This window comes from Nestor notabilis, unplaced genomic scaffold (assembly GCF_000696875.1).
Source record: "Nestor notabilis isolate BGI_N333 unplaced genomic scaffold, ASM69687v1 scaffold6139, whole genome shotgun sequence".
NCBI classification, from domain to species: domain Eukaryota; kingdom Metazoa; phylum Chordata; class Aves; order Psittaciformes; family Psittacidae; genus Nestor; species Nestor notabilis.
The window spans coordinates 23,997-49,309 of NW_009944168.1; the positions used below are offsets into that span (position 1 = coordinate 23,997).

Consider the following 25,313-nt stretch of genomic DNA (forward strand, 5'->3'; position numbering starts at 1 on the left):
AACTATGCCATTCCATGATGAGAAGCACATCTGAAATAGTATTTTCTGTGTGTTTTCAGAAGACTGTATCAATACACCAACCAATTTGTCTTTTTTTTTACTATAATCTCCCTTCTGTGTCTCTGGCTGCCAAATTGCTCTGAGTTGATCCCATCACTTTAATTTCTCTTCCCATCAAGTTAACAAGAGATGTCAACGAAGGTCGCTTTATCCTGGGCAGCTGTAGAGCTACTTCCCAGCTTTTACAGCAGCTCAGGAAGTTTGTTTTAAAGTTGTTATGACTGTGCCTCTTCCACTCCAGCCTGCCTGATGGGAAGCTGTGGACATGTGGAGGGGAAGTATATATGGTTAGAAGCACTGAGTAGAAGAAGTGGAGGAGAGGGATTTCCTTTCTCTTGCTGAAGTAAATGCATCTCTGTTACGGAGACAGGCTGAGAGAGCAGCCCATGGGTCACATTACAGCAAGCCCTGTGCAGCTGCAACATCCTGGAGCAACCTGCTCTAGTGGAAGGTGTCCCTGCCCATGGCAGGGGTTGGAACTGCAGGAGCTTTAATGTCCCTTCAACCCAAACCATTCCAGGATTCTATGATGATTCCAGTTCCTCAGGGAGAACACATGGTGCACTCTCAACTAAAGACCAACCATGAGGCTTAATCCCTAATTAGTAGGATTCATAGCAGGATGAATTTAGAGGAGGGTATAACCCTCCATACACTGACTGAAATGGAGTGGACCAGAAGTGCTTGATAACTTTGTAATTAAATAATACCGAGTGTGGGCTTGCACTGAAAGCAGGAGTGGGGGCATCTCATTTTGGCTGAGAACAAATTACTGTCCTTCACCATGAATATACCTGTTATTTGCAGCTTCAGATCCATGTAAGATTCCTCATTTTGATTGCAATTTTTTGATATATTAGTCTTAGGAAGCTTGTTCTTTTACTTATGTTCGACTTTTGGTCCTTCAGCCAGTCTTCTGCAGAGCTGAAGTACACCTTTCACCTTTAGTAAATTGGCAGAACCAACTTCTGCATTTTGTTGTTCTGCTTTATGGAGTTGGTTCCTTATTAGTAATACTTTTCAATACTCTTGTTTCCAAAATGAAATATTCCAAGTTTCCTTGTATACTCATAGTTTTCTCTCATAGATTATCATTCTTCACTGCGCTGCACTTTCCAGTCTCATCTCCATCTCTTGTCTTTTACCCTTACAAGCCTTATCCTCACGCTCATCACACAGTCTAACCCGTCCTTTGAACTGCTCTGAAGTGTTTGCTCTTCCTCTGTTCTGCTGAGGCTTTAAACGAAGCCCTTAATACAGAGATTTTCCTGAAAATTGGTAGGTTGGGGTATCTCAGGACAAGAAGGAGAAATAGTGGCAGTAATAAAGTGATGAAGGATGGGAGTGAAAATTTGACGTTGGTCAATGCTAATGAAATGCTAAAGCCAAGAAATACTCAGTGTCATTGACAGAGATAGGATATTAGTTTTAAAAGGGGGTTGTGTGATCTGTAGAGAAGCAGCAGCATTCTTATCCCTACACAATACAATGTAGAAACAGCAACGTTGTTCGTGCTTGCCAGTGGATGCTGCAGTCTGTAATCAGTCCATGTCTTCCACTGCTCCTTCATAAACTGAAAGCGGGGAGAAAAAAGTAGATAAATGCACAGTTATCATTTATTTCTGCTCCTCCTTCCTCCTCCCCCCCTCAAAAAAAGAAGCTTTTACTGCTTTACTGAGCCACAAACACAAAATATTTGAAACTACACAGTAAATGCCATGCTTTTGGCTTAAAATGTCTTTTTTCCGGCTCATGGGATGGCATCAAATGGCTTTTTCTTTCATCTAACTAGAGAGTGGTGAAATTCACCTGTCTGCCAAAACTCAGTGCGAGGCGTGTGGCCAGCTCATATCCCACATCAGATTGTGAGCCTGTCCTGAGAGCTGTGAAGGACAGAGATTCCTCGGAGAGGAAAGATATGCTGTTTGACCATGCTCCAAGTGAGGATAGCAAGATGGTTTAAAGGGTTTTCCAACCGTGGCTGTATCTCACACATCTTCAATGCAATTCTACCAAGAGAGAAATACTGTGTTTAACATCTGATTTCAAATATTAAGCTTACATGATGGTTAATTAATGCTATCTGAAATTTAAACAGCTTGGAATGTCCCTCAGACATCAGGATATTGCACAGTAATATTCTTATCCCAGACTATTTCATTTTTACTGACCATTAACTCGGCAGGAGCTAAGAAATAACCTAAGATCCTACTCTGCTGCTATTAAGGAACCTCAAAACCTAAACCAGATGCTGCATCTCTTTCTGGGCAACAAGCACTCCAGCTTCAAAACTGAATTAAATTGCTAGGTTTTCCCTAAAAAGACCTCCTTCTGCATGCTCAAAAGTCTTTCCCATAACAATTCATGTGTCTACACAACTGAATTCAAGCTACACACGTTTTTCTTATGCCTTCAGTACAAAAGAAGCATTTTCCTTCCCCTGTTGCCAACCTCTCTCTCTGGTACACTCTCCAGATAAATTGTTTCTTGCATTAATGAGTTGTACATCGTACAAATCCTGTGTAGTAGCTCCCCGTACAACTCATTCCTCCAGAAGACCTGCCATGTCCTGGGCAAAGCTGGGAAACCTTCCAAGGCAGCAAATCTGCGAGGCAGCAGATTGGGAGTTATTGACCTTCAAGAATATAGATTTCATTTATCAGGATCCTTTGCCACAGCCGTGCTGTCCTCACCTGAGGAAATTGGCTCCGTAGTAAACAGAGATTTCTCAGAGGGTTGTGCAGTGGATTTTAAACACACGGACCCCGCTGCTCGTATGATGTTGGGAAAATGACCAGCGTTGGCTGAGTTTTAGGGGATGTTGCAGGCAGTGTGGTCCAGCTGCACAAACACCAGGGTGGATAAGGGACCAATGGAGCTCTGGAGTTCAGGGCATGTGATGTTTTACAACTTGAGCTTTATAATTTCTCATTGCTCCTTTAGAGGATTGAACCGGACGGTTGGATTTCAAAATAGAGGTATTAGAGCAGAGTGGGGGTTTTAAGAGGCTGTAGCAGTAAAAAGTGGGTGTTTTTCTGTAAGACCCATCCCTTGCCTGGAAAGGGACCAGGTTAGAGACTGGCAAAAATTAGGAGAATCTATTCATGTTCGTCTCGTAGAGGGACTATTCATCAGGAACTGTAGTAGGACAAGGGGTAATGGGTTCAAACTGAAACAGGGAGATATAGGTTAGATATGAGGCAGAAGCTCTTCCCTGTGAGGGTGCTGAGGCGCTGGCACAGGGTGCCCAGAGAAGCTGTGGCTGCCCCATCCCTGGCAGTGCTCAAGGCCAGGTTGGACACAGGGGCTTGGAGCAACCTGCTCTAGTGGAAGGTGTCCCTGCCCGTGGCAGGGGTTGGAGCTGGATGAGCTCTAAGGTCCTTTCCAACACAAACCATTCTGGGATTCTATGATCGCCACTTAAACATAGGGGAATTGGTACCAGGAAATATGCTAGGGTAGTGTCATTACTGCATGTATATTGTACATGAACTAAATCTATATCATATTTAATTTGAGGCTTCATTTTTTAGTCTCTGAAACATTTATAAAATCCATATTTTATTCATGTTATTAATATTAATATTCAGTAACATCTAAAGGGTTTGTTCAGGATGGGGAAGTGCAGGAGAGACACAGCCTCTGCTCTGGTGTATTTACAGTCTTGACTGAAAGGGTGGGAAGGGAAAAAAAAGTCAAAACCTAGTTTTACTTCTGCTAAAGTCATCATTTAATTGGTGGCAATGCTCTATTGGCCTTAGCGTGTACACAACACAGGTCTAGTTTTAGAATCATAGAATCCCAGACTGGTTTGGGTAGGAAAGGGCCTTAATGCTCATCCATTTCCAACCCCTGCCACGGGCAGGGACACCTTCCACTAGAGCAGGTTGCTCCAGGATGTTGCAGCAGCACAGGGCTGCAAAGCCACAGTGACACATCAGAGCTCCTCTCCTTCCCTCCTCTCTCCCACTGCTAATCCAGAATCCCTTACCTCGTGATGATCAGGTGCAGTTAGCTAGTGGTCAATGTCTTTGAGTTGCCAGACATGCTTTGGAAACACATCGCAACATCCGTGCTTATCCAGGATTCAGTGCAAGAACTGGATGAGTGTGTTTAACACTGTCAGTACAAGTCTACAGATATTTAAGACTTCCATTCATTTCCAGTCTCATGCAGCTCCAAAGCTGTTGGCCTGAGATCATCTATAAATATTTTCACATGGGAAAAGAGAGTCGAGTTGCCTTGGTTTTGGAAAGGGACTGGTTAAATGTGGAGCACACAAGCAAGAGAACCAGGACAGGGAAAATTATGGTAATGCCATTTTCTTTGAAATGAAAATGTGCAGAAGTTATGGATGGCTGAAGTTAAACAGAAAATGGCAGTCAAAATGAAGAAAGGTTAAATGATTTTGAAAGGTTTCGCTTGCTGACTTACCAAACAGCTCAATATTAGTTTAGGTTTTATAAATTGGTAGAATATTACTCCTCTGAGTCAAAATTAACTCAGCCTTCTATGTGAAAATGTACTCCATTCTCTGCAAATGTGCCTTTGCTATTAAACTGCTGTTAATTTTTGTTTAGAAATAAGAATATACTCTGTACCATCACTCTAGATTAGATACATAATACAGATAAAAACATTCAGGCCCTTTGCAAAACTTACATTGCAGAGTGTACAATCTGCTTCGTGCTTTCCTGCAGACACGATCTCTCATTAGGGTGGCTGTAATTAGTTGTTGTGATGTGTTTTTCATCTTCGAGGCACTTTACAAACATGAGGTAACTCCTGCTCATTGCAGTCCTCCTCCCTAGATAAATAATATTATGTACCTTGTTGTAGTAAAACCAAGAGAAGGGGTCAAACATCACATGGAGCCACAAGGAAAGGTTAATGTAGGTACCAAGCTCTGCCTTTCTGCCTTAAATTAGGTCATTGCTTAGTCTGTTTGCCCAAGCATCTGCCCATTGTTTTCTTTAGGACTTAAAAGCTCCCTTTCCCTTGCTCATCACCACAGTGTAGTTTCTGCCCCATATTTTCCGCTTACGTTGCTCCCTTGCTCCAAGGGCATAAATCTCTCTCCTTTCTCCCTGCAATCTCCTGTAACTATTCTTCCTTTTGCAGCTCCTCATCTCCTCTATGATCAGCAGCTCCCTGGCTCTTCAGGCTGCTGCTTTCTATCCTTTCCCTCTCAGTCTGCCAGGACATTCTTTCATTCCATCCTTTGGTTTGAGGGACGGGCACCATACACTTGAAAATTGGGTCTTCATTTCCAGGGAGGAGCAGGGATGGAGAGCAAACCAGTGGGACATGAGCCACGTCTTGGTTTTGTGGCTTTGACATGAAGACTTGCTGAGGATTCAGCCTGGCTGGGCTCCAAATTGCTAATTCCTAAGGAAAAAAGAAAGATATTCCAGGTCCCAGCCTTGTATTTGTGCCACTAAATCACAGGTAGCTGTGCCCTGCCTGACTCCTCAGCCAGTGCTGGCAGCAGTCTCGGTTATACTGAGAGTCATATGAACCCTTAATGTTTTACTTCTATTCTTAAATCAGCACCTAGAACTAGGAGTTTTCCTAAAAGTCTTATTTTTATCCATGTTTTCCTGATATACTAAGAAATGTGATTTCAGCTTGTAGATCAAAAGACAAAATTCACCCAGCATTGATTTTGGGCTTTGGGGTTTGGGATTTTATTTGTGTGGTTTGAGGGGCCTTTTGGCTTTCGGGGGTCTTGGGGATAAAATACCTCTTTATTTTCATAGTGCTTTAAAGCAGATGGGATTGGGGGGTCCATATGGGTTGGATGCTGGGATCAATTGTGTATGTGAAGGTTTCTCCATGGACGCCAGTTCCTCTTCTCTCTCCCAAGCATCCAACTCCCATCGCCTTTGGACTCTTCATTCCCAAAGGTGGATGTCTCCAGAGAGGGATGGGGAATGGTGTGTTCATCCCTTTTCCTCAGCCCTCCTTCACCAGACTGCTCTTTGTAGCTACAACCATCTTGGTATTTCACCAATGCAAGGAGCATGTACTGAGAGGAGAGTTAGGTGGTGTGGACAGGAGATTTAGATTTAAGATGAAGGGTGATACAAACCACATGGATTTATAACTCATTCCAAATCTCATTCTTTTAGTAAAGCAAGGTCAGCAATGCCAACTAAATTTCAGCAGTAGAGGCAGAAGACCAAGTTTGATGTTAGATAGCCTGGTGTGCTAATTGAAGCATCTCTTTGGGTTTGAGCAGTTCTTGAGAGAAGGAACAAATGACAAATACATATTTAAAACATTCTTGCTGCTCCTTATTAAGATTTTTGGCTTCTGAAGAGCTGAAGGATATTGTTAAATTTCTTTGGGTCAGTTGAGATGGCTGCTGACTTTCATGGTTGAAGAACAAGAGGGGAAAAAAAACCAACGGAAATACAATGAGTATTTGTGCAAAGCAGTATCTGCAAATTGCCTGTCCTGTGTAACATAGATTATAGATATTAGTGTTGGTTAGGAACTATAATCAGTCAACACCATTTATCCAAAGTCCCAGGTTCTGGGTTTCTTTGGGTGCAGGCTGTGTTTATACATTATTGGACATGACGTTGAGGGAATCATTTTATTTCTGAAGCAATTTGATCATTTTACTTGATTGGCATCAAGTCAGTTTGCATCCTCTGCCAGAGAAGGAGCAGATCATCTCGAGTACCATCACACGTCATGTACAAGACAACCAAATGATCAGGCCTACTCAGCATGAGTTTGTGAAAGGCAGGTCCTGCTTCAAGAGTGATGATGAATGGAGTAAATCTAGTTAGTGGCTGGCCACAAGTGGTGAATGTGAGCCAGCTTGTGCCCAGGCAGCCAAGGAGGACAACAGCATCCTGGCCTGTATCAGCAATAGCATGGCCAGCAGGACCAGAGCACTGATTGTCCTCCTGTATTGGGCACTGGTGAGGCTGCATCTCGAATCCTGTGTTCAGTTCTGGGCCCCTCACTGCAAGAGGGACATTGAGGTGCCGAGAAGGGCACCAGAGCTGGTGCAGGGCCTGGAGCACAAGTGTTACGAGGAGTGCCTGAAGGACCTGGGGGGGTTTAGTCTGGAGAAGAGAAGGCTGAGGAGAGAGACCTTATTACTCCCTACAGCTACTTGAAAAGAGGTTGTAGCAAGGTGGGGTTCAGTCTTTTCTCTCAAATAACAAGCAATAGGACAAGAGGAAACGGGCTCAAGCTGCCCCAGGGCAGGTTTAAATGGAGCTGAGGAACAATTCCTTGGCCAGAGGGTGCTCAGGCATTGGAACAGGGTGCCCAGGGCAGGGCTGAAGTCACCATCCCTGGGGGGATTTAAAAGATGAGTGACTGTGACATAGGGACATGATTTAGTGGTGGACTTGGCAGTGCTGGGTTAACAGTTGGACTTGATGATCTTAAAAGTCTTTTCCAACCTAAACAATACTGATTCTATGAAGCAGAGACGTGTGTAATGCTGCTGCGGCTATTGGCACGTCAGATGCACAGTGTCTTCAGGCAGGTGACACAAAGCATTGTGTTGTGTTTTATTAATATTCATTTCAGTCCAATGTTGTTGTTTAACCAAGGTGTGTAATTCTGGTTTTCTCTTGTTTTGTGACATTTTTTCCACAGATGTGGGAAGAGGCCATTGCCTTGGGTAAAGAACTTGCAGAACAGTATGAAAATGAAATGTTTGATTATGAGCAACTCAGTGAACTGCTGGTAGGTTTTTAATGACATAGACACTGCAACAATTCCTTTCAGACTTTGATTTCTAAGCTTTTAAAATCATATGGAAAAATCTCTCTTATGACAGAAAGATGCAGAAATAGATGCCCGCTTTGGCTCCGCTGGACAAATGTTGATTAACTGGCCACCACTGGAGGGCCTGAAAAAGAGTGAATTTTTGTTCCTTTAGCTGAAAGAAAAAGATTTCAGCAATGTTAAGCTGATTGATTTGGGGTATAAAAGGAAATTTGGAATTTAAATATAAATGGGAACATGAAAAAATCCCCATTCTCTCTCAAGTGTCTTTCCACATTCACGTTTCTTTTTTTAGGTATGAATAATCCCCAAGCATTCATGTCTAGAGTCAGTTATTTTTGCCCTGACGTTACCCATTCATTATGCCTGCACCGTTTTTTATCTCCTGCTCTTTTCCAAAGAGATAAATGGCAGCTGTCACTGTCCCACCAAACTTCTCAACTGTTTTCACAGGAGCTGGGACATGATAGCAGTTTGATTGTGAAAATTCTTGACTTTCAGGTTTTTGATACATTTTACCTTTGTGCTCACCAGAGTGCATTGTCCTTAATTTAATTTAATTAAACTCTTTGAATTGCTTATCTGCTTTATCCCGGTCTGAACTGGGCATTAATAATGGTGTTGTCATGGTTTAACCCCCGATGGTAGCTCAGCCCCATGCAATCACTCACTTACTCATCCCAGTTGGATGGGGAAGAGAACTGGAAGGATAAAAGTGAGGAAACTCATGGCTGAGGTAAAGACAGTTTAATAGGTAAAGCCACACACACAAGCAAAGCAAAACAAGAAATCCATTCACCCCTTCCCATGGGCAGGCAAGTGTGCAGCCATCTCCAGGAGACAGGGGCTCCATCATGGGTAACGGTGACTTGGGAAGAGAAACTCCATCACTCCCAGCGTCTCCCACTTTCTTCTTCTTCCCCAGCTCTATACACTGAGCATGACTCCATATGGTGTGGCCCATATGGACCCTTGGGTCAGTCGGGGTCAGCTGTGTCCCCCCCAGCTCCTCGTGCACCCCCAGTCTGCTCGCTGGTGGTGTGAGGAACCCCACCAAACCATAACCCTATACCAGCTACTAGGAGGAAAATTAACTCTACCCCAGCCAAAGCCAGCACAGGTCATTGCACCCTCTTTCTGCACTGACACTGATGCTCAGTTTGAGGATGGCCAGGAGCCATCTCCTCAGAAGCATCTCCATCCCCATCTCCCCAGAATCTCCTTTCCTGGGGAGGAAACAATAAAAGTAAATACCACTCCTCTCAATGTCATGGTTTCCTCACTCCTTTACATGTTCCTCTTTCGTCCATGGTTCTGTCCTCCAGCTCTGTCCTCCTTTTGTGGGGTCTTAACTGTTTTTAGTGACAAACTGATTGTATTGATTTGCCTAACGAATCTGGAGCCTGGAGTTATGTCACTGTGTACCACAGGAAGTAAGGGATGTATACCTGGAGGTCCTATGGTGTGCCAGAAGTCTTCCTTGGCCTGCTGCCCACAGGGCTGCATTCAACAGACAGTATTCTTCATTTCAATATAAAAAGAATCTGGTAGAGGTTGTTCCTGAGCTAGAAGTGATTCTCATGTGTCAGATGTGATTATTCACCAGTGGATAGCTACTCTCCAAGTCCTTCATTTTTCATTTTCCATCTCCTTAATGCTTGCACATGGGAACATGAACAGCTTTGTCACAGAGGCAGCCACTCTACTTACCATACTGTGGAGCAGAAGTCTGAATTTACACTTCATACACTGTAGCTGATGGCCAATAATACTGAGTTATGTATTTCTCACCATTCTCTTGCACAGTAAATATGTCATGGTTTACATTAAGTGACATAATTCCAGGCTGTGGAACCACGTACAGTTCACCTGCGTATGGAAATGGAGTTTTTCCCTCTTCTAATAGGGGACACCCAGAACTTCCAATTCTCACAACTGAGTTTGTCTGTTCTTACATATCAGACAGGAGAAATTGAGAGAGATGCCACAAAAATTTGTACTTGAGTGCACTGGGCATTGATCCTTAGTAAGGTCAAGATCAAAATTCACACTTCCATAGGAGTCAGGTCTCCCCTATCCCATCAGCTTTTCTTATTGCTGCCGCTGCAGGTCATTAGCATGCTAGGTCTTCTTTTCTTCATCCCTCATAATAAAATCTAAATGTTTTGGTTTCTTTCTGTTCTCCCGCTTGTCTCTTTTGTTCAAGCAATATTAACTATTAGACTTTTAAGACAATTCACAAATGACAAAACAGTTTTATAACACGTAAGAAATATACAGCAGTGCTGGGTCTTTGTAGTCTTTTTGCCATTTACTGTTATCTCTCGTATGGGAGCAGTAATAAGCCTCCTCCCAAATCAGAATTCATTCTCTTCCAGAAAGTAATAGGCTAAAAATAAGTTAATGAACAGATCGTCTGAAGCTGCACATTTGTTATTATTTCATCATTTGAGATAAAGAAGGATTCTGCTTCGAAACCAGAAGGCGTCTGACGTGTATTTCTTCCAAAATATACATTTTGCTGCAATTCTCAGCTGCGTGCTTTCCATATGCAAATAAATAGTTGTAAATATGGAAAAGAAGTAGTAGAAAAATGAGAAGCTGGCACCCTCGAGATGAGCTGGCTGCAGGCTGTGCTTCATCGTTCCAGGGCTTCGGCATCAGCAGGGTCGTCACCGGGAGTTCTGGCTGCCTTGCAGATTCTTGACCTTCATCAAAATTGAGATATTGGATATGGACCAGTGAAGTTCAGCAAGAGGGGATAAAAGTAATAGCTGCAGAGTCAACTGTATCAAAATGTTAGCACGTGTGTGACAGAAAGGTGAAGAAAAAGGGGCAGATAAAACACGTCCACCTTTAAGCTAGAGATGCACATAGAAGAGAGCTAGATCTTAAGTTTGAGGAATCTCCTACAAGTTTACGTGATTTAATTTCCTCCAATTTCTTTTGCAGAGAAAGCAAGCCCAGTTCTATGAAAACATTGTGAAAGTGATAAGACCAAAGCCAGACTATTTTGCTGTTGGATACTACGGCCAGGGATTTCCGACGTTCATAAGGGTAAGTGTCCACCTTTTTCCACAGCTGATGGAAAAGTTTCTTGCATTGGAAATTTCCCTCAGTTGTGGAGAAAATACATTATTGTATGTCAGTGGGTCATTTACAATCTACCTGACACTGGTGGTTGGGGTTTAGGTGGATAAAAACAAACATGCACAGAATGGTTTGGGTAACCAGGGCCATCTGAAATGGTGACATTTTGGGGAGGTGGGGGGTGTATTTACATATATATATGTATATATGAGTATGACAGAGAAGCCTTTTGTATGTGACCGTGTTTTCGTGTGAGTATTCTTGCATCTACCGTGCATTTTGAAAGGCACCATTGTGGAGCTAAACCCAATTGGGCAAATGTAAACTGTTCCAGGTTGCTACCCCTGGTCATAACACCTTTTTCCTAATAAGTGCTGTATAGTTTTTTCACCAAGAGTTCACTGTGACATGAGCAATGAGGTCAAGCATATTCAGATGCAAGTTGATGTCAAAACTTACTTTAATATGTTTGATCTGTTAAAATCAAGTCGCCTTTTACATTTTTCTTTGGAACTTAATGTTCAGTGTATAAATGGGCTGTATAAGATATTTCTTCATTTTCTTTATTGTTAAAAGAAGAAATCAATACTTAGAAATACAATATACTTAATTTAAAAGTTATGCAGACATGTACAGTGACAAAAATCTAATAGACAGCTATAAAGTCTAGGGTGTATCAGTCTTTCTAGAAGTATCTTTGGACCTTCTCCTAAAATTGGCATAATTTTCTCTTTACTAGCTACTCTTTGCTACTCTTACTAGCTTGCTTCTATGCTTTTTTAATAAATATTTGTGTATAAAAAGCCCAATTCTGTTTACTTACATCCATTCCACCATTAGCTGTGGAAGGTGGATGAGAGGAACTACAGAGGGACATCTTGGATTTGGTGGGGGGTGTAATTTGTCTTAATGCATTTTCAGTGGGCACCAATTGGATACATTCTTGAAATCATGTATTTGGATCCTGTTAAATTTAATGTGGTTTAGCCATATGCCTAAAGATGAGCACATGCTTAATGATCTTAGTACTGAACTGGAGGTAGGGAAATCCATTTGTGCTTTATTGAATTTGCATGAAATATTTGTACTCTACTGATTATATCATAGCATGAGGAATGTAACATTTCTCACTTAACAGCATTGGAGTCAATGGTTCGAAGATCCCAGTTCGTTATTGAGGATTCTGGTATTAGGATCAGAGAATCATAGAATAGTTTGGGTTGGAAGGGACCTTCAAAGCTCATCTAGTCCCACCCCCTGCAATAAGCAGGGACATCTTCACCTAGATCGAGTTGCCCAGAACCACATCCAACCTGGCCTTGCATGTCTTCAGGGATGGGGCATCCACCAGCTCTCTGGGCAGCCTGTGCCAGTGTTTTACTACCCTCGTTGTAAAACATTTCTTCTTCACATCCAGCCTCCCTCTTTCAGTTTAAAATCATCATACCTTGTCCTTTGTCCTGTCCTTCTTATAAGCCCCTTTTAAGTACTGAAAGGCCACACTAAGGTCTCCCCAGAGTCTTCTCTTCTCCAGGATGAACAACCCCAGCTCTCTCAGCCTTTCCTCACGGGAGAGGTGTTCCATCCCTCTGATCATGCCTCTCAATTTGTCTGCAGAACAAAGTCTTCATTTACCGGGGGAAGGAGTATGAACGACGTGAAGACTTCGAAGCACGGTTATTGACTCAGTTTCCAAACGCAGAGAAAATGAAGACGACGTCTCCACCGGGTGATGACATCAAAAACTCCTCTGGCCAGTGTATCCTTTGGTTGAACAGTGGCTCCTGTGGCCACACAGATTGAGGATATATGGCCAACACGAGCAAGAGATGGTCAAACTACTGTCTTCATGGGTGTAACACGTTAGTTCGTTGTTCTCTTCTTCCTTCGTGTTCCCATTAAGCTGCCTTGTCGTGTGATTGAAGTTTGCTTTTCAGTTCTTAACCCTTGAATTCAGACATTCAATGCTTTACTGTGAAGCCCAAACTGGATTTACCATCTAAATTTCACAGGCCAGTGTCGGAACAAATTGTGAGGTGAGTTTGGGTTAGGTTTGCAATTTTATCAGTTTCTTTTATAACACTTTAACTAGTTCTTCATAGAACCATGGAATATTTTGGGTTGGAAGGGACCTTAAAGCTCATCCAGCTCCAACCCCCTGCCACGGGCAGGGACACCTTCCACTAGAGCAGGTTGCTCCAAGCCCCTGTGTCCAACCTGGCCTTGAACACTGCCAGGGATGGGGCAGCCACAGCTTCTCTGGGCACCCTGTGCCAGCGCCTCAGCACCCTCCCAGGGAAGAGCTTCTGCCTCAGAGCTCATCTCAACCTCCCCTCTGGCAGGTTAAAGCCATTCCCCTTGTCCTGTCCCTACAGGCCCTTGTCAAGAGTCCCTCTGTACACAGCCGAGGAGGGTAGCAATTGTGAGGACATTTTATGGGTACTCTTAATATTAACAGTGATTCCATCCAACCCACTGGAAAACAGTGATCCATAAGCATTTGATATTTATGCATAAGCTTTTATTCCAGTACTAGCATTTAGCAGCAATTCCTGAAGAGAGATTATTCCATTTTGATTGTGCTTTTCCCTTTCTTCAGTTTCTACAGGGTGAACGAAGTGCAACGGTTTGAGTATTCGCGCCCTGTTCGAAAAGGAGAGAAAAACCCGGACAATGAATTTGCGGTAAAAAGAAGATCGTAGCATACTTTGGGGCTGTGCTTGTTTATTCCCTTCCATTTGAAGAACCTGAAGCACTGATTATGTCCTTGGTTGTTGAAAAATGAGGTTTAAATGTGATTATTTTTCATAGAAATTCAATGAAACCAATTTATCATGTTTTATAATGGACAGAACTCTCTCTGTCTTCTTAAAAAGCAACTATTTTGATAACTAAGTGTAAAGCCTTTTCAGGCTCTACCTGAAAAGTTACGTATCTCTCACCAAAACTTGTCTTGCCATGAAGATTCCAGTCAGGCATCTAAAAGTCTTTTTGCAGTAATACTTTTATTTGTTAACTAAACCATATGTTTCATATAATGGTCAATAAAACTCCCTTTGAGCACAGCTTGTATCCATCAAAATGTTTACAGCAGGTTACATCAAGTTGATTGCCTTTTTGGTTTTTATAGACACCATTTTATTCACAGGGGTTCTAGTGGGTGCAGTTAGTAGTAAAGTAGTAGTGTAGTAGTAATTAAAGTTAGAAATCAGTGCATATTTCTTGAGCAAGGAACTTGGTTTTCTCTGTAGTAGCACGTTCCAATCCCATCAGTGTGCCACTAAATGCTGAGTATTTGGCTTCCTACAGGTTGGATGGGGCTTGGAGCAACCTGGTCTAGTGGAAGGTGTCCCTGCCCGTGGCAGGGGTTGGAACTGGAGGAGCTTTAAGGTCCCTTCCAACCCAAAGCATTCCAGAACTCTGTGATTCCTTTAGTGTCTGTGGCTTCTCTTGGTGGCTTAACAAAAATCACTGATTTGCTCATCTAGGTGGGTTTAGCTGAGGGGGTAGGAGACCCTTCTTTTCTAAAAACATGGTGCTAGACTGGAGTGCTTCAGTTTCCAATATGTTTTGAGTATAGGTAAAAACATATATCTAAATTACTTTGAAATCACTTCTTCTGTTAATAGAGAATGGCATAACCAATTCTGTTTGCAAAAAGCCTCGTAATAACTAAGATGAATAACCAACGTCTGCCAGTTCTAACAAAGTCAGAATCGAGAAATGTCTTTGATACACGTGTCAAGGAAGACATGTTCAGTCACATATCCTTAAATTCAAAGCAATGAGGAGATGTTACAATGAAGCTGTTGCAGTTTACAGCTCAGACGGAATCACAGAAGCACAAATTCAGGTCAGAATGTGACCTTGGGTCCAACTCCTGCCCAGGGCAGGTCCAGCTCTGGGGTCGGAGCTGCTCAGGGCAAGACTTGAAACCCCTAAGGCTCCTCTGCCCTCCTGGGGAGGGAGTAAGCATTCCACATAACAGTATGTTGTGGTTTTGTGGAGGATGGTCCTTAAAAGCTCTCATGGGAAAAATGACAGTTCAAGTAAAACCACTGGACCTTATAGAAAGTGTTCTCCTTGGGTAAGAGAGCAGTTGTTCTCTACTAAATCATGTACCAGATTTAAATCTGTGCCGGCCACTCCCATCATCTCCCCAAGCAGATACTGTTTGAAATGTCCCCTTGGCTTCACAGTGTCTGTCGTCCTGTGGATTCTTTTCCTGATTGGAATGCTTTAAAGCTTTGCTTAAGATAAAAACTATCAATCTGATAACATGATATTTGTGTTACATTTGCAGAATATGTGGATTGAAAGAACCATCTACATGACTGCATACAAATTACCAGGCATCCTGAGGTGGTTTGAAGTCAAATCCGTTTTCATGGTAAGATCAATTTGTCTTTATTGAGATTGCATAAAAGAATGAGGCTCTTACACAGCCAGGGAGCATTTATATTTCTGTATGGCTGTGCTTCAGTTCTGTGAACAAGCAATCAATGGGACTATATCTGGCATCTGAAGACAAGGGGAACTTGCTTGCTGAGGATGCTGATTATTGACTGAGGGTGACTCAAGTAATGCTTTTCCACTCCTGAGAGGAGCAAATGTGAGCTGACTCTTCCAGGCCTTTAGGGCAAGGTCTGATCAAGTGCTTGAAGTACTTTTATAAAGTATTTCTGGCTTTCAGCAGGTTACAGCCTGTGGTGTAAGCTGTGTGCCTAAAATGAAGGGACCTGAGGGGTTGTAGGGGAGCCCTGCTGCATCAAGGTGAAACTGGTCTGAAGTTTGGAAACAAGGTTTTGGGTGTTTTGATTGTGATTTCCTCAAAATACCCCATAGATCGTATGTATTCTATGTGTCTGCATCTCTTCTCTACTTATCACTTGTGATCAAAGGTTGTTGTTGTTTCTTTTCCATAGTTAGCTCAAATGCACTCTAGCAACCTCACAGAGCAGCTCCAAATTAGGCATTTCTGATCTGCCATTTAGACTGTTTAGATAAGAAATATCCATTAAATTCCTTTAAGATTAAGTTATTCTTACGCAGCTGTAATTTTTAAGTAGCAATAAAAACGTTACTGTAGTGTTTAAATCTCTCTTGTGAGGCTTATTTTTAAAGGAAAAGAACAATTTGCATATGATTAATTAAAACCTTTTTCATTGCTCCATTGAGGTTATGTTGGACAGTTGTATTTAGATGAACAGAAGTAATGCAGAAAATTACTATGGTATCTATAGTAACAGAATATGAATGTGGTGTTTGACAGTAATAGGCAGCTGAATAAAACACATTGAATTTTTAATGAACTTTGTAAGTTCAATATAATCCTGATAGAGAAGATTGTGTTTATTTTCATGATTGCAAAAAGTGTTGTTTGTGAAGGCTGATGAAAGTCTCTTTTCCTTATGAATTAAGAGCACAGGCTGACAGGCTGCTTTGTGCAGGCAATTTGTATACACACACCTTTAACACTACGCTTGTCATCAAAATGGGCATAAATCCTTGGAGAGGGCTTTCTATGAGCTCTTTGTAAGTAGGGAGTATTTTAGTCACGTAGCTGAAAAATGATACCAGAATGGCTTAATAATAGGTGGGAAGGCAGCAATGGGTAACTTTTGACCTAGCTCTGGCACAGTTACTCCAGAATCAGTATGACTTTCTTCAACATTCCTGTCAGCTGGAAGCATGATCACGGGGTTTACATCCTTGTGAGGCTGAATTCTGCCTATGGGTACAGATATTATTGATGTCTCACTAAACATGGTAAATTAAAGTAGCGTTGCACATTTCATGTTTTATTGACAGAGCTAGAATATCTTTAAAGGAAGAGGTGAAATCATATGAAAATAGTGCTGAGAGAGAACTGAGTAATTTAATAAATGCAGTGTATTATGCTACCTAACCCATAGGAACATGCATAATTCCCTTAAATCTATTTGCTTTTAAAATTCCTTCTGATACCTTTTATCTAGACCTTTTCAATCTGTTCATTATCTGCAAGGAATTTGTTGCACACATTCCTTATTCAGTATCTGGTTTGTTTTAGCTGGACACAAGTAGTTGTAGGGGAAACATTTGCTGAGGCCAGGCAGTGAATTAGAAACTGGATTTGGAATTGCACTTGGTTTTAAAAAGCAGAAATATTAGTCTCTGTTTTGCTTTGATGCTTAATTTTTTAGTGTTGCTACGGGATCAGGAGTATATCATTTCTGTTTGCCCTGAATAGATGGTGTAGTGCCCAGAGTTAGCAAGCTACTTGGAAGACTCATAATTTACAAATACAGATATTTTTAATAGCTTTCAGTAAGCTCCAAAGCACAGTTTATAGTAGGAGGATGGGAACTGCAATTCTCCATCTGCTTTTAAAAAATTAGAGGGAGGATTAGAAGAGTAGTAAAAGAAAGGAGAATGAGAAAGAAAGCCATGATTGCTGATACAGAGAAGTCAAAAAAGTCAGCTCAATGAGTGCTAATTTCTGTAGATATTCAAGGGCTTTAAAAGCAATGGTTCATCAACAAATTATTGCATAGTTAGAAGCCCATTAATACAAATGACAGAATCCTAAATTTAGCAGGTGATGCTCACAACAGTTCGTGCTGAATCAGATGCTGAATGTGGTCTTGCTTCCCCAGGCCAAATCGCACCCGCAGCACATCCAGCTCTGAAGGGCAGTCATCATCTGTCCATCTGAGCCTGCTCTGCTCCACAGCCACCAGAGAACCATCGTGCTCCTTAACCTGCCTTCCAGAATAATTCACCAGGCACACTGCTAAAAATGCTAATTAAAGCATCCTTGATGTAATCAAATGGCAGGTGTAAGAGTAACTAAAGAGATTTGATTATAAGTGGTTCTCAGGAACATGGTAAGCAACTGATAGCCAGGTAGAAGTGCTGCTTTGTTTATGTAGCATTTATGTAAATTAGGCTGTAATCAAATATACACTTGCATTTTCCTCGCAGGCCTCAATTAACCTTTCTTTTCTATTCCTACCACGTCATCTCTTTAATGTAAATAAGCTGTGTCTTCCAGTGAGGACTGTCTGTGCCCTGGGTTGCTGCAAGTTAGTAATTTTTACCCCATTCACTAAGTGGCCATATTTCAGCAATATTTAAATGTTTTAATAATGTTTTTCCAACATGAGAAACTGTCAGTTGAAGGACACAGAATCTGGTCGTAACTAACAGCTGGAGATTTTACAAGGGCCTTCAGGGACAGGACAAGGGGAATGGCTTGAACCTGCCAGAGGGGAGACTGAGATGAGCTCTTGGGCAGAAGCTCTTCCCTGTGAGGGTGCTGAGGCGCTGGCACAGGGTGCCCACAGAAGCTGTGGCTGCCCCATCCCTGGCAGTGTTCAAGGCCAGGTTGGACACAGGGGCTTGGAGCAACCTGCTCTAGTGGAAGGTGTCCCTGCCCGTGGCAGGGGTTGGAGCTGGAGGAGCTTTAAGGTCCCTTCCAACACAAACCAGGCTGGGATTCTATGACTTTATGATCAGTCAATTAAAATAAAGCAGGTACAAAAGCTAATTCACCTTATGAAGACATCTGAGGAGCTCCCTTCATCAGGCTATGTGAGAAAGAACATTTCTTCCTTCAGTTATCATCGTTGAGTTGTATAAAATGTGACCTCATGGGAAAAGCACAGCAGCTAGCTTAGAAGTCATCTCTTCAACATATTAAACTTCATTTCCTTGGAAATACACCAAAATAATCACAGCAAAATTATCTGCTTGATATTTGAGCTGCTTAGGATTACATTTTCCATCAGAAAATCCACATTAAGTTATCATTTCTTTCCTATGTTAAGCTGCATCTTCTTTGCACTGCTAAAACACACTGACTTGTAATCTTTGGTGTTCTCTATAATCCTACAAAAACCTCACGTGGTTCCTCTCAGAGCCTTTCTAAACATGGTGCTGACGTGTTGTCTGTCCTACAGCAGTGAAATTCATTTAACTTATCTCCACTGATATTATCATATCAGATCCCAAGTATCTAAATGCCTGAGATGACCCTTTTTGTTAATTATTGAGTGACGTATCTTTTGTTCTGAACCTGTTAAAGTGTTTCTGACTGTGGTGGTTTGGTGGCCAGCTAGTTCTGTAGCAGGTCAGAAGCACCTTGATTATAACCTCCTCTTGTTTTCATTTTAGGTTGAAATCAGTCCGCTGGAAAACGCAATAGAAACCATGCAGCTCACAAATGATAAGATCAATAATATGGTTCAACAGCACTTAAATGATCCAAATCTACCCATCAACCCTCTCTCGATGCTGCTGAACGGCATCGTGGATCCTGCGGTCATGGGAGGGTTCACAAACTATGAGAAGGTAACATCAGGATTGCCTGTCCTTCACCTTTCTGAGATGTGTGTCTGTACATAAACACTATGTGAGTCTCCCCTCACATGTGCTTAGCAGAACATTGCTTAAACGCTACCACTGTCCTTTGGACTCAATGATATTAAAGGTCTTTTCCAACCTAGTTGATTCTATGATTTGAAATGTCTTTCTGGTATTTGTGGATGGATTTTTGCCTTTCTACTTTTGAACTAAGAGTTGATGTGTTTAGCAGCAAGAGTACTTCTATAGAGGCACGGTGGACAATCCCTTACTAGAGTTACACACACTGCCAACATTCCCTTACGTGCTTGGATATCAGAGCTGAGGTGGGAATTTCTGGGTGAACTTCAGTGACCAAAGTAACCAATTGCAATTCTCCCCTTTGCTTTCAGATTTGCTTTTGGCAAACAGATGAGGTTTTAAAGGAGGAATCCAATGATAGAGACTCTGAGATACCAGTCAGTCGCAAATATGTCTAAATAATCTTAACTGCATTTTAAGTTAAGTTAATCTAAACTGCATGTTTGCAGCATTAGCTTTTAAAGTTGTGTAGGATGAGACAGTAACATTGAGAAACTATAAACACTGTATTATTTGTGTTGTGAATATGTGTGCGACTATAGTAGTGATAGAACAAGGGGTTCAAACTTAAACAGGGGAGATTTAGGTTAGATCTTAGACAGTTCTTCCCTGTGAGGGTGCTGAGGCGCTGGCACAGGGTGCCCAGCGAAGCTGTGGCTGCCCCATCCCTGGCAGTGTTCAAGGCCAGGCTGGACACAGGGGCTTGGAGCAACCTGCTCTAGTGGAAGGTGTCCCTGCCCGTGGCAGGGGGCTGGAACTAGATGATCTTAAGGTCCTTTCCAACCCAGATCATTCCATGATTCTATGACTATTAGTCATGCTAAGCTAGCATACACAAACAACACGTATGTCCTAACATAAATGGAGAAGGTACATGCTGATGTACATGTTGTACTATCCATCTGTTGATGTCCTTCTGTAACTCTCACCCATTTCACATCCTATAATTTCTGGAACTGCTAGAAAGACATTTCAGAACTGTGCCAAATCCTCTGCCCATGAGATTTGGTCTTGATCACCATCTGCTCATCTGCCTACTTTGCTGATGTCTTAAGCTTAAAACACTGTTAAATTCTGCATCTCTTTCCTAGATTTTCACTTTGTATTTGTAGCTCTTGCTGGTGTTTTGCAGAACTTTTGGATGGATTCATTTCTCTTTGCTGTAGGTAATTCTGCCATGGCATTAGACATTGATTCACTCCCTGAAATAACTGCTCTTTTCTGTCTCTTGCCCAGGCTTTTTTCACTGACAAATATATGCACGAGCATCCAGAAGATCATGACAAGATTGAAAAGCTGAAGGATCTGATCGCTTGGCAGGTAAGATATTTTAAGTCAGGTTGGTCGGGCTCAACTGCTGTACAAAGGCAGTTTAGTGTCACTTTTGAGAAAAAGCAGACATTAAACTATTCACCCTCTGTACACTTCATTGCCATTTAAAACTGTGTTGGAACTTGAGCTAAAGTGCATCCTTCCAAATCTGACATCATTTGTCTTTTGATAAACCCACAAGGAACAAACATGATCAACCTCTTTTCTTTCTTACTTTCTTTTTATAACCATTATACAGTGAAAATATCCCATCCATATCAGATCAGAAAATACTTTGTAATGATGTTGGTTGGTGTTACTGGCACCTTTTCTAAGGCTGAATTCAGAATCTCTTCTCAGGCAGCAAGATGAAATCCCTAACCCTGAATCCCTTCCCTGCTTGCGCACACAGGGACAGTATGTCTTCAGATATTCACTTCTTTCTTCAAACATCCTATTTTCGACTTATCAAACTTTCTGTCTATACTTCCAGTACCTTTTAGCACAGAATTTTAAATGCAAGAGTTGCAAAACTTAACTTGCATGTGAAATATTTAGTAAATTCATCTTAGATGTCAAACTTTTGTTTTGTTTTCTATATACCTTAACATGGAACAAGAATACTCATGATTCATAAAGCACTTGAAATTAGTTGGTATTTTTATGATGATAAGAAGGAGGAATCATTTAAATGTAAGATCATACAGACAGTATCATTAGATGAACTGGGATTGGAACTCAGGTTTCCAGCCCTAGGTCTGAGACAAAGCAGGAACCTTCCGCATTGAAGAGCCGCTTTACATGTGCCAAAGGATATTTTTCAGGATAAATAAGAGACGATTCCAATTTTGTTCCATAGTCCAATACTGGACATTTTCCATTGGTCTCAAGGTAATTTTATGATCACTGGAAAAACACCGATATGGTTGGAAGCGTTTTCCCCACAGAAGAAGAAAGCACATCATTGTCTTTTTACATTCAATTTATCTTTATAATAAAGGGAATAATTTACATTTCTATAGGATTCAGTCTTGGAGGTGGTAGAACCAAAGATACTGAATTTAACAAAAAAACCCTCTGAAGACCATAAAGCTATAACCTAATAAAAACTCTTTTGGCCTGCAAAAAACTTATGTATGTATTTATTTATTTATTTCCTTGTGAGCTTTTACAGAAGATTAGATTTTAGGAGCTTTAAGTTTTATAGAAGAAAATAATTTGATCCCAGAAGACTTCACTTTATGTCAGCTCCGTGCCTTTGCCTCTGATAGCAATACTTCAAATGAATTACAAACACACTTTCCCTCAGCAAAGATTCACTTTGGTGACATTTATGTATTAAAATAGTATTAGTATTTGAAAATATGCATGGCAGCTAATGATGACATATTTTAATTATTCAGTGGTTTTAAATATGTAATTAAAAACACCCCATCCCTGGCAGTGTTCAAGGCCAGGTTGGACACAGGGGCTTGGAGCAACCTGCTCTAGTGGAAGGTGTCCCTGCCAGTGGAAGGGGTTGGAACTGGAGGAGCTTTAAGGTCCCTTCCAACCGAAACCAGTCTGTGGTTTTGTCATAATTCCCCATCAGTATTGTAGTTCTAAACAATAGGAACCAATAAAATAGAGAAAAGAAAACAAACCCTGGTTTTTATAGCTGAAAAGTTGTTTCACGAAGGATGTAGCCACTTCACAGTGGAAATCAGTGTTTTTCAATTACATTACATACTTCAGATACATTCCATTTATCCTAAGACTTAAACCTCCTCTCACCTAATTTCAGTTTTCCAAGCACAGGCCGCATAAGTGGGGAGGTTGCTGCCTGCCAAGTATTGGCTGGTGTCAGGAGAGGAAATTGTTATGGAAACTTTCTGGAGTGAGCCACTGGTCTTAATTCATCACGGTCTTGACAGTGATGGAACGCAAAAATGAGTTTTCATCTTTCAATAATGTGGGGCTTGGAGTTTTGTAATCACATGGAGATTTGCTTTATGCTGTATAAATCAATCTGGATATATGAAATAGTAGCCTGCCAGTCGTGTTATCAGCTGACTAGTTGAATTTAATTCTTTTCCTATCCCCTTACCTTACCTTTCTCTCCACTGTGCTGTGGAATTCGTACTCTTCGGGATATTATCCCTTCATAAGTCCTGTGAACTTCGAGTGCACAGTTCTGTGAAATAAATATCATTAGTAAAGCACTGTCCATTTTTGTCCATCTTTTTGCTTTTCTGACTTAGGAAGCAAAGTGGAACAACATCATTCCAAGGTCTTTTCTCTTAACATGAAGATAATGGAATAATTGATTGAAATTATGGTAGCAAAATGAATACTTGATGACATCAATCACTCTTTGTTTAGTTTATGCATTTACAGCATTTACCAGAAGTAGCATGTAACATACAGCTGAAAGAATCACAGCATGCCAATAAAGTCGCTATGGTCATATTTTATAGCGTTATTATGAAAGACTTTCTTTTAATATTTGAGCTATAAGATTAATTTTAATAATTCAAATCCATGTCGCTTTTTTATTCCAGCCAAGCTGATGGAGATATTTTAAAAGAAAAAGAAAAAAATCAGGCATTAATTTTAATTTGCAGTGGAACTTCATAAAACTTTAAAATCAACAAAGATTAGAGGTATAAAGTGTTATCTTGAGCTGGTTTCCTTTCTCATGCAGCTCATTGTTTCTACCTCAGCTACTTACTTTACTTTTTCATCCACCTCTCCAAAGGTGAGGGTGCCCTGTAGGGTCTTTTGAAATAGAGCCATAAGCACCACACACACACACCCCCTATTGCTTCAAAACCAAAAGAATTCCCAATATTGTAGTGATATTGTGATATCTATCTCAGTGACATGAGTTAGTTGTGGACTTAGCAGTGCTGGGGTAATGGTTGGACTTGATGATCTTAAAGGTCTTTTCCAATCTAGTTGATTCTATGATTCTATTCTGTGAATGTGGCAAAATCCTGCCTCTGTCTCTGCATCCGACACAGATTCATAGAGGTTTAAATCTCAGTGTCACTCATCACCAGATTTCTTTGTGTCAGTGTCTGGCAAGGAGGTGTAGGAGGAATTCTGAAGTGGTTAGAAGGTGAAGCAGAAATGGTAAGATAGTCTGAAGGTAATTTCTTTCTGCACTTGATAAATGTTTAAAGGATTAACTGGCCTTGGACATGGACACCAAATACCCTGACTCAGAAATCTCACAGAAGTTCCATAGCAAAATCATTGGCAGTTTATTGAATTCAGCTTCTGCTAAGGAATAACGAGTCTTTCCTTCTTCTTCTATGGTTTCTGGTCGTCTTTGATTCCCACATAGTTGGATTGCCTCCTCTTGCCTGTTCCTCAGTCCCTTGACTTAACAGTTCCAGTTGGCCTTTAGGTGCTCATGTTCTCCAAACCTACGCTCACTCCAGCAGACCTGGCCATCAAGTCTCCTGTTACTTTGCTTCTCATGCTGGTTGTATATACCTGGTGTGTATCCCAGCAGTGAAACCCTCCTTGGCACCTTCAATTTGGAAGTGGCTACAGTCAAAGCAATCTGTCATTATTCTTCCTCTGTAGTCTTTTAAGAGAATCTGTGTCCATTTAAACAGTGCCAAATCACAGAGAATCCTCGTGATAAGATTTCTTGAGTTTGTTCATCTGTAATTCACCTGTGTATTTATTATTCTCCTTACTAATAATGCTGCTGCTTCTGATTGCTGCTCAGTCCTATTAGAAAGATCTGGTTTTAATCAGTATTATGATTTAATTATGAATTATGAAGAAGCAGCCTCTTAGCTTGATTGATGCAGAGAAGACCTACGTTTGAATCAGAGCACTGTGTGGGCTGAAGCAGACCTGGAAGAGGAAATATTTTCCTAAGCTGGAGGTAGCAAACTCTAATGGTGTGTCTGGATGGCTGTGGGAATGAAAATGTCTCTCTTAAACCATTTTAAAAGGTCAGCTACACCTCCACACTATGAACTAATTCTATAATCCTCTGTTGGCAGGGATATTCTGTGACAGGAGCCTTGAAGATAAATGATTATTTTCAGTTACAACAGAGAATTAATTTAATTTTATTCTCCTGTTTTGTTCCCAAAGAAAATAAAAGAGTTTTTCTAAGGAGAAATGTCTAGTACATAAAACTGTATGTTTTATTAATAAATACTGCTCTGTAATATATACACGTCAGAGGATGTAGACCATTACCAGTTATATAAATAGGATTTATTAAACAAAGCATACAAGTATTTTCTCCTTTAAGGTTATATCCTCACGAAGCAGGGAGAGGACTGGTATTAATAACCTGGTGTGAGAGTCAGCATTCATCAGTTTGCCATTTGGAAGTGCAGCGTGTATGGGGGCCTGTGAATACAACAGCACAGGAATGTTTGTGCTGTCTGATAAATTCGGCTGTGCCTCCAGTGTGTGATTACAGGGCAGAGCTATGGGTGTATTCGTTTTAGAGGACTTTAGTTAACAGAGAAAAAAGGAAATCATGTATAATAGATTTTTAGATCCTTTTTTACTGTGTTATGATTCATAGACAATGAATTATGATGATCGTAAAACCATAGACACATAGAATGGTTTGTGTTGGAAGGGACCTTAAAGCTCCTCCAGCTCCAACCCCTGCCCCGGGCAGGGCCACCTTCCACTAACGCAGGGTG

At 41.2% G+C, this 25,313-nt stretch overlaps 1 protein-coding gene across 1 annotated transcript in view; it reads left to right on the forward strand.

The window, feature by feature from the left end:
• LOC104411792 (dedicator of cytokinesis protein 1) overlaps positions 1 to 25,313 on the forward strand; it is a gene marked incomplete at its 5' end in the record, with an annotated part of 78,296 nt that overhangs the window by 22,130 nt on the left and 30,853 nt on the right. The window contains 8 exons of the mRNA XM_010022310.1: positions 7,687 to 7,776; positions 10,771 to 10,875; positions 12,526 to 12,667; positions 12,866 to 12,944; positions 13,508 to 13,592; positions 15,212 to 15,298; positions 19,066 to 19,242; positions 20,572 to 20,655. Coding sequence (XP_010020612.1) covers positions 7,687 to 7,776; positions 10,771 to 10,875; positions 12,526 to 12,667; positions 12,866 to 12,944; positions 13,508 to 13,592; positions 15,212 to 15,298; positions 19,066 to 19,242; positions 20,572 to 20,655 — 849 coding nt within the window. The remainder of the gene's footprint in view (positions 1 to 7,686; positions 7,777 to 10,770; positions 10,876 to 12,525; positions 12,668 to 12,865; positions 12,945 to 13,507; positions 13,593 to 15,211; positions 15,299 to 19,065; positions 19,243 to 20,571; positions 20,656 to 25,313) is intronic.